At 33.3% G+C, this 10,170-nt stretch overlaps 1 protein-coding gene across 4 annotated transcripts in view; it reads left to right on the top strand.

Annotated features, from left to right (window-relative positions):
• The window catches only part of LOC111085155, a 7,552-nt gene extending 3,372 nt beyond the window's left edge, over positions 1-4,180 (top strand). For all 4 annotated transcript variants that reach the window (XM_022382527.1, XM_022382525.1, XM_022382528.1 and 1 more), the window contains exon 4: positions 3,827-4,180. In XM_022382527.1, the coding sequence (XP_022238235.1) occupies positions 3,827-3,861 (35 nt within the window). In that variant the 3' untranslated portion in view covers positions 3,862-4,180. The remainder of the gene's footprint in view (positions 1-3,826) is intronic.
• Positions 4,181-10,170: the final 5,990 nt, after the last annotated feature.

Genomic DNA, 10,170 nt, shown 5'->3' with positions numbered 1-10,170 from the left:
AATTACTAGCGTGTCCAATATTTTACTAGGTTTTGATACAGCTAACTTTCATTTTAATTTTAAAATTCTTTAATTATGAAAGCAGGTAACACAAGTAACCATATAACAGTTCTATTTTAATAGCCTCCCAGTGGCACAGCGGTATGTCTGCGGACTTAGAACGCTAGAATCCGGGTTTCGATACCCGTGGTGGGCAGAGCACAGATAGCCCATTGTGTAGCTTTGTGCTTAATTGCAAACAAACAAACTATTTTAATAACTTTCAAAAATTGGAAATTAGTTATAAACTTGCTATAGCAACTTGCGATTTTGATGCATTAGTTTTCGAAGCTCATTATGAATCAAACAAAATGGAAACTTGCGAACGTTAAGTCATTTAAAAACAGAACGCAGCCCAGTGGCCAGCTTCCCAACTGTAGAGCTAAAGTTCTGTGGTTCGCGTCCCGTTACCGCCACACATACACACAAAAGATCCCGCTCTGCATCCTGGGATCACGTGTGCGTTATAAGAATAACGATGAAATCCTACTATTTGATTTGATAAGAGAATCCTGAAAGTTAGCGGTGGGTGGTTTGTCTTCTCTTGGTCATCCATTCAAAATTATGGTTGATTTAATGCGAAATCCAAGTATAGAAAAACCAAATCGTTTGATGGCATAATGTTGCTTATACATGCGTTTTCAACCTCGATGGTTTTGTACTGCTTATAGACATAAGAGCTTAGCAATGATTGCAGTATTAATGAAAATAAAAATGATTTTAAACAATCTCTCTAACTAATTTACCTCCTGAACTCATGTTTAAAAAAAAAATCATGATTTCTACCGCCATACGATTATTATTGTAAAATTAGGGTTAACGATGATGTGTGATGGATTTTTAAAATCATTATATAATGCTAATTTGTTTTTAAAATTACTGTGTTTATTTGTAATAGTCAACTAAGGAGTATTATTAAGATATGGGCAGATGTTTCCTAAAATTTTAGCTAGTTAGTTAAGGATATTTTAATCACTTTGCTCCTAAGTTAAAGTCTTTATTATTGTTGAAATCACCATATTTCTCAAAAAATAAAAATTAACCACAAAAAAGGTCACTCAGCCTTTAGAACATTCTAAAATAAACTTAAAGATTAAATGAATTATTTCTTGTCTATAAAATTATTCTAGTAACACCTAAAAAATCTAATATATGTGTGAAAAGTACTATACTTGGTTATGTATCATAATAGTTAACAACTTTAAGAAGAAGCTTGCAAAGACTTATGGAGGACTGGTTATTGCTAAGGGTATTTTTTTAAAGCCATTTTTACGTTGTCGTGTTGTTATAGTTCCATATAGTACGTGCAAGGAGAATGTTTTTTTCAAATGCAGGAATATCGTCAATTCGGACACACGATAATTCTGTACGAAGAGGTATAATTTTTGCTAATAAATGGTATTACTGTGACTTGTATTGACATGCGTCTGTTTGAACAAACTCAAATTGAAAAAGGCTTAAAGTAACTGGCTTGAAATAGGGTGCCTTCACCGTATTTGAGTCTTGATCGTGCAGGTTAGATTCCTTTTTCAAATAAATCAGTAGGTGTTGCATGAGTCTAATAAAACTTTCGACAGAAAGTATTTCTGCTTGTTAAGGAAAAATCTCATCTTATGCCTATAAATATCTTATTAATTAGAAATCCTTGTTATTTTTTATTTATAATTTTACAGTTTTCGTCTGGCTTAACTAATAAGTTCGATAGCTTAGAAACAAAATATCATTAAGAAAACAACAGATCAGTAATTGTTTTTAAATGGATTTGTTTTGAATTTCGCGTAAAGCTGCACGAGGGCTATCTGCGCTAGCCGTCCGTAATTTAACAGTGAAAGACTAGAAACATTTGAGCTACTATTTTACCAACGAATAATGGGATTCACCGCCACATTATAACGCCTCCACGGCTGAAAGGGCGAGCATGTTTGGAGATTGCAAGTCAAGCGCCCTACCCACTTGGCCATGCAGGCCTATTTTAAATGGGCAACTAACAAAACAATCTAAAAAAAGATCAATCAGTATTTTAAAAACAGTGTAAGTTTTTCCTTAATTTGTTACTCTAATATTACTGTTTTAACATCTAAAATTTATATTGTATGGATTGTTGGTCCTGTTGAAAAGTGCGGAAACAACTGCGACAATGCCATCTGAAGTTTAAACTGTAATATCGAGGACCTAGAAATCTTCTTTTCTATGATCAGTGCATGATCATCGAGAAAGTGTTTGTGTCATATATTGTAAAGATTTTCTTTATAAAATACCTTCTAATGCCATTCATGGTCCAATTTTCATATTTTCTGGCTTAAAATTTGACCTTCAAAAGATGATAAAAACAGTTACATAGTCTATTAAAGCGAGCGGAAGAATCTCAGTCGTAATTCATATATCCTTGGTCTCGCACCCAAGACATGTAGGATACAAGTGGTGTAGGCCCGGCATGGCCAGGTGGTTAGGAAGCACAACTTACAATCTGTGAGTCGCGGGTTCGAATCCCCTTCCCACCAAACATCTTCGCCCTTTTAGCTGTGGGGGCTTTATAACGTAACGGCCAATCCCACTAATCGTTGTTAAAAGAGTATTCAAAGAGTTGGCGATGGGTGGTGATGACTAGCTGCTTTCCCTCTACTCTTTCACTGCTAAATTACGGACGGCTAGCGCAGATAGCCCTCGTTTAGCTTTGTGCGAATTTCAAAACAAACCCAAACTGGTGAAATCGCTGTTTACTCACGAGACAGTCGTGGCGCCAGTTGTCTGGCATCTGCTCTTTTAAATGTATTACATGATCCTTTTTTTAATTAACTCTGTATTTTATTTTCATTTATTAGTATTTGTTGTATTAACCCAAATGTTGTTTTAATGTGCGTAAGTTTTTAACCAAGTTCAAAAATATGCTTTATATTTATTGTAAAATAATAGAAAAATAACGTTGGTTTATTAACTCTTTTTATGGTATCAAAATCATATCCAATTATTAACTAAAAAGGAAATGTTTCCCAACTAACCGAAACATTTGCTCTCGTGAGTATTTGAACGTGCTAGTCTTTTAATTCAGATGTGAGTAATCAAAATTATTTCTAAGAAAAAGAAATTTAATATACTTGTGACCCATATGCGATAAATCTAAAAGTTGTAAACTGAAATGTACCTAAATACATTAGTGTGACGTCTAAGTTACGTATGTTGCAAGTACTTGTGATTTTATCACAAGTCCTACCTGTCTTTTAGTTTTAATATAGAGATAATATACGGAACTTTGTTTCGGAAAAGAAAAAAAAATAATAAAATAAAATTTCCCTTGATGCATGTAATGTAAATACAGGTTCCAAGTTGGAAAGTTAGTTGTTCTGAGACCAATTTATATGCATTTTTATGATGTGTTTGGCACGCTGACATTGTATTCTATGTTTAGCTAAACGATTCATACAAATTATGATTAAAACCACAACATGAAAATTACATGCTCGCTTATTGAAGGTATCAGGCTTCAAATAAAATCAAGAAGATCATTTCTCTTCCAGAAATATAGACGTTTCGAAACATTTAATAAAAATATAGAAAATTCTGTTAAAATGAAGTATTCGAAGAAAAAATCAAGGCTAAAATGCTAATCCAAAATGTAGAAATAAAAGGGCCATCCTCCAAACTAGCTAAAGGTACCATACTTCACACAACTGTAAAATGTAAGAAAATACCTAGTATAATTATTAAAATATAGAGATGTTTTAAAATATTAGTTTATTTTTATGGTTTTAATTTTTTTTAAACAATTATTGTTGTGTTTGTTTTTCAGGAGGTGAAGACAACCAGATGTCTAACGATGACTGACACTATCATTTTCTCACGGAAATAAATGCAGATCAGTGGATCTGTCTTCATGGAGGTCTTATTTGTACACTATAAAGAGTTGTGTTTATATTCATCCCACGTTCCCTATTTATGAACTTTTGTTTCTTTACTACTTTTATCCAAAAATAAGTTTGCTCTTTAAGTAAACGTATTTATATACATTATTGTGACGAATGTAACTTCTTAATGTGGTTTTATTCTTGTTCTGTGATTGCACTACACTTAACTTGTATTATATAATTAATGAGACACAATATTATAAAAGTTTGTATATTTTGAGTTGATGTATCGCTAAGAAACTTCCTGCATATATCAGTAGTTATAAACATTACAGTGTAATGAATTGTTGAAGTATGTATTATTACACTAAATATGTTTTACAAGTTTACATTTCTTTACTATTGACAGTGAACTCTTAACACCGACCAAAAATACTGATGACTTTGTCCAACTTTTGTAAAACCTATAAAATAATTTTCGCTGCAGTTATGAACATTTAAATAATCCAGTAAAAATATAATACAAATGAAATGCCTGTAGAAAAATATAAGAACCAGTAATAAAAAAACAAAAACAAACACGAGTACTGTTACGTATTAGAATTTCGAATAGTGCGAAGCCGAGTTAACTGATAATTTAAATTTAGTAGTTAAATTATACTTTGGATTTAGTATTTAAATATATGCCAATATATAGTCAGTTAATGATATTTGCCAACAAGATTAATACACACCGTTTTCGTTTTTAACACAAATACGTTTTAATACACACACACAACAGTACAATTTACAATAACAATTATTACATATAGTTACTACAAACAATGATTTATAAACAAAAGTTTCACAAACTTACAAGCAATATAAAGTCTTCTTTTTACTCTGGAATTTCTTCGATATCTTATCGAGGGTTCACGATGAACGAGTTGATTACGAGTTGACGGAGATATATTTCACTTTGTCTCTCACTGATCACACGCCGATTTTTCCACCTGTGACGTTAGGTAATGTTTTCATAAAAATACTAATGTCCGATGAGAATCCACTGAAGTTAAATGATTTGTAATGTTCGAACTTTGTAAAGGTTCCTGGTCAAATATCTGAAGCTCTCCGATTGATAAGCGTTATAAAAATCACAGTTATAGCTTTCGAAGTTTATAGCGCACTGACTCTAGCAAACTAATAATAGATACTCTTCTTGGCGCGTCGTGTTTGTTGTATTTATAGCTGTGGGAAGGTTTTCTAGAAAATTCAGTCTTACGTAACAATACTGGTTAAAGCGTTTATGTATATAAATATATTGTTGATTCTTACTCCCGAGAATCTTCTACAACTTTGGAGAATTACTGTTAGAATACCTATCTAACAGTATAAGGTATGTATGTTTTTAAATATAAATTTAATCTAAACAACGTTTATGTTAAAATAAATACATAACAACAAATTCGTTACAGTAAGAAAAAAAATGTTTTCTTCTAAAAGCATCTAGTAACATATCTGCAAAGACTGTTTTTAAATTACTCGCAAGCAGGTGGGTTGTCCTTATAGTAGTGTTCTGGCTTTCGAAGCTACCGAGTAGTGTTCAAATCCGAATGATACCACAAAATTTGTCTCGCACTTTAAGTTGGGTGAGTTATAAGAGTGATAATCAATCTACTAGCGTGAATGGTTGATGGCGGGTGGTAGGATGCTGCTGACTAGCTGTCTTCCCTCTCAGAGAGGTGGCAGATAAATTTTGTAGCTTTACCATAAGTACAAATTACACATTACTTAACATAATTTCGTGCTAAAAGACCAAGGTATCGAAAAGTTGCGACCATGAAGCTTCACTTTAATTCACGTAATTAAGTTTTAATATAAAAAATAAATATACATATATATACGAAAGTCAATTTCCATAGGAAGAATTTAAATCACGTTTAATAATTTAATCCTCTCAAACAGGATTACTGGGGTAAATGACTTAGAATAAGATATCTATCCATTTTCAAGCATTATCTTCTCCCAAGTGGCACAGCGGTAAGTCTGCAGGCTTACGACACTAAAAATCGGGTTTCAATACCCACGGAGGACATAGCACAGACAGCTCTTTGTGTAGCTTTGCGCTTCGAAACAACCAAACCAATTAAATACTAGCGAAAAAAGAAACTGAATGAAAATTTGAAGTAAAAGAATTTTATGGACAAAATTATTCCGAATTTGAAATATATAGGCAACACATTAATTGTGACATACCAATGACAAGTCGCCAGCTTTAAAATAATCTCTCAACTACACCATGTAGTTTTCTATAGAGGCTTTGTACTGACCTCAAAATGTCACGTGTAAGTGGTTTACTCCACTATATCAGAAGTCAAGTGCTTGCTCACGTTAAAGATATATCGAGAAATTTAATAGCCTTAGAGTTTCGGATCTGTATATTTTACTAAAGACGATGTGTAAAACTTTACAGAATGTTGTACTGATAAGGAATCCTGCTGATTCGCTAAAAGAGATTATTTGACGCCTAACATGACCATTTGAATGTTACGTCACGTACAAAACCTCCATGACGTTGTGGCTAAGTAATTGGGTAATGTATCAATCAAGTAAAATGATAACTTATTTTTGTCCTCAATTAAAGTAATGAAATATAGGAAACAGAAGTAGAAATATTTTAATCTATTATAAACATGAACATAATAGCTGAAACAACGTAATAACAAAACCTAATATAAATGTATACTAAATTTATTTGTTACGGTTATCCGAATTGGGATGGAAAATGGAAAAATTATTTTGTTTTATATCAAAGCTACATAATGGGCTATCTGCGCTTCATTCATTGCGGAAAATCGAACCCCAGATTTTAGCATTTTAAATGGATAAACTTATAGCGGACTCACCGGAGGATAATTTTTTTATTTTCGAGTGTCCGAGGATATTTTTCTAGGATTGCAACGGAAAAGAAAGCTAATGTAAGTATATAACAAATGGAAAAACAAAAATATTTTATAAGTAAATAACATTATTTGTTAAAGAAAAATTGAACAATCAACCCATTTAATTAAGCTTACCACCGTAGAAACAACAAAATCTTATTTAACTGGTCCCAAACGTAAAACTGGTATTGTTCTGTTTACTGATAAAACGAAGACAGTTCGGTTTGGTTTGAATTTCGCACAACACTACACGAGGGTTACAAGAGTAGTGAAAGACTAGAGAAAAGGCAGCTAATCATCCCCACACACCGCCAACAATTGGGCTACTCTTTTACCAACGAATAGCGGGATTGATCGTAAAATTACAACGCCCCACGGCTAAAAGGGCGAAGAGGTGGGAAGAGGATTCGAACCCGCGACCCTCAGGTTGCAGAAACTTTAAAAAAACCTCAAGAAAGCTTCTGAAATAAACTTGAGTTTTTGATATTGGTTTAGAATTTTTGTGCAAAGTTACACAATGGAGATCTGAGCTAGTTGTCCTTAACTTTTAACTGATAGACTAAGGTGAAGACAGCTAGCCACCAACATCTACCGTCAGCTCTTGTCTGTCTGAGTGATGGAGTTAGACTGCCACTTTATAACGTACCCACGACCACACCTTACGAAGTGAACTTCTGCAGACGCCAGACGCGAACCCTCGGACTCACAGTCCGAGCACGCTATCTCTTCTCGCTGCCCGTCTTTACATAGTAAAAGCAAACAATATACCATAGGTGAATGACCATAACAATAGATAACTAGGATGAAAGGAACTTCCCTAACCAATGTTCTACATTAAACTTACAAAAACTTGTATTGCATGACAATTTTGAGAAAAAAAACACAAACTAAATATGGGAGGTAGGAAATATATATTGTGTCTGCATACTACATTATGAAAACCACAACTAAAAAAAGAAACAAGAAAATGACATAAAGGTTGTTTGTCACACGCCATCTATGACTTCACTACTGTTTATCTTCCTAAACGAAAAATACATTGAAGAAGTTTATGATGTCGTCACTAATAACAAATTCGATTGCTAGATGCTCATGTGTATTTGTTATTTTAGGAATAGAATTCTTAGATATGTTTCAACTATGGTAAAATCTCATTTTATATAAAATAATGCAGGTAATGACTTTCGCATTATAATAACCACTAAAAAATTCTTCTATATTTCGTAAAGGTTAACTGTATAAATAGATCATATATATAAGTCAGGTACACATAGATATAGTCATATTTTAATATTAGGTATAGACATTAAATAATAATTTGTTTGTTTGTAGTTTAAGCACAAAGCTACACAATGGGCTATCTGTGTTCTACCCATCACGGCTATCGAAACCTGGTTTCTAGCGTTCTAAGTTTACAGACATGGAGGGGGCAACTTAAAGGAAACTTAAGTTTTTGTTCAGCAACAGTTTTATTTAATTTGTTTTGTGCCTTTGAAAGTATTCTCAATATAATAAATTAGTTACACATCTCGCAGAGCGTAATAAGATGCAGAAATCTATTCTTTTCCAGGACAAAAAATATTTTATAAAATAGAAATATTATTTGGTTTTATGTAATTTCTTTTTAATCTTTAGATATTCTCATATCTTTCAATAAAAGAAGGATTTTGGCTTTTAAATGTCGTCAAAACTAAATATGTTTATGAAGCTTTTCAAATTTAAAAAATGTTCCTTAATATGTTCTGAATCATTGAAATACCCTTACTTCTTTCCAGGGGCCAGGTGGCTAGTGCGCTTGACTCCCAGTCCCACCAAACAGGTTCGCTCTTTCAGCCGTGGGGGCGTTATAATCCTACTATTATTTGGTAAAATAGTGGCAAAAGAGTTAGCGGCGGGTGGTGATGATTAGCTACCTTAAAAAAACATGACAGTTATTTAGTTTAAAAGAAGGGAAAATAAAATTTGTGTTGGTCTGCCCTTCCAAACTGGGGTGCTCCGGAACTTCTGTTCCTCTTCAACCCCGCACAAGAGATTTAATTGTTTTAGTAAATTTGATTTTAACTTGTGCTTGCAGAATAAGCTAGTGAAAAGAAGAAATGATAGCCACAAAGTCAAAACAAAACAAGTCACCTGGTGAAGATGACATCTCTAAAACATGTATTAAACAACTATCTGACCTCTTATTTAAAAATCTAACGAGCATCTTTACATTAACCTTACACATCGGAATTCATCTCTGTAGTGTAGAAAACAACACCAAAAGTCAAAATACCCAAACTCGATAAATCACCTCAGTAATGAGAAAATTACAGACCAGTCAACTTAACTAATACAATCGTCAAACTAATGGAACTAATAATCACATAGCGACTACTTAGTCTCTTAAAAACTAATCACAAAATCACTGAAATGAAAAACGGTTTCAGGATAGGAAGACAAGCAATTGATCATTTCATCCAACTCACTGAAACAGTAGCTGTTATACTTGCTATCCAAAAGGCTTTTGACCCAGCCTGGCACGTCGGTATTAGATACAAATTAGACAACACTGAACTTCTCCAATTCTATCTAAGATGATCAACTGACTCCCTAAACAACTGAGAAGTTAAAATAAAAAGAACCCCAAGTGGTTGTCTCTGTCCTTCTGTCTGAGTGCCTCAACGCTCTGTCATTAGCTTCATACTCTACGTACTTTGTGTAATTTATTTAGGACTACCCCATAAAGTTCAATCATACGCACAAGCCTCACATTTTTCAGATGACGTTGCGGTATGGTTCAAGAAGTCTTCTTCAAGCAACCAAACACCCACAACAAGAACTAGAACACATATAGACCTGGTGTTCCAAATGGAGAGTAACACTTAATCCGAAAAAAATACTATCAGGCTTTAGTAGAATTTTCCGTGGAAGATCCAAAGAAACCAGCTTTGTTAAACTCAAAATTCATAAGGATACAATTAAAAAACTCCAAAACAGCAAAATGCTTTGGTATCACATTTGACACTAGGTTCATATGGAGCAAACATATTACTAACGTTACTAATATATCTATTCTCCATACTAGCATATTAAAAACCCTAAACACACTAACTTTCAAAATCCAAAGTATAAATCCATAAAACTCCCGTACGATCCACCTTAAAATATGGATGTATAACCTTCCTAAATGTCCACTCGTAATTGCCTCAATATTCAGAACCTAGTACTCAGAATTATAACAAAACTACCCAGGAATGATGTTTTGGAAAGTGAAACTGTTTATACGGGGATTTGGAGTTGAGATAAAGAATTGTTTTTGGTTTGTTAATTTTTGAATTTCACGCAAAGCTACACGAGGGCTATCTGCGCTACCGTCCCTAATTTAGCAA

This window comes from Limulus polyphemus, unplaced genomic scaffold, assembly GCF_000517525.1.
Source record: "Limulus polyphemus unplaced genomic scaffold, Limulus_polyphemus-2.1.2 Scaffold254, whole genome shotgun sequence".
Taxonomy (NCBI): domain Eukaryota; kingdom Metazoa; phylum Arthropoda; class Merostomata; order Xiphosura; family Limulidae; genus Limulus; species Limulus polyphemus.
The sequence above is the reverse complement of the archived record's forward strand: the minus strand, read 5'-3'. Positions and strand labels throughout refer to the sequence as shown.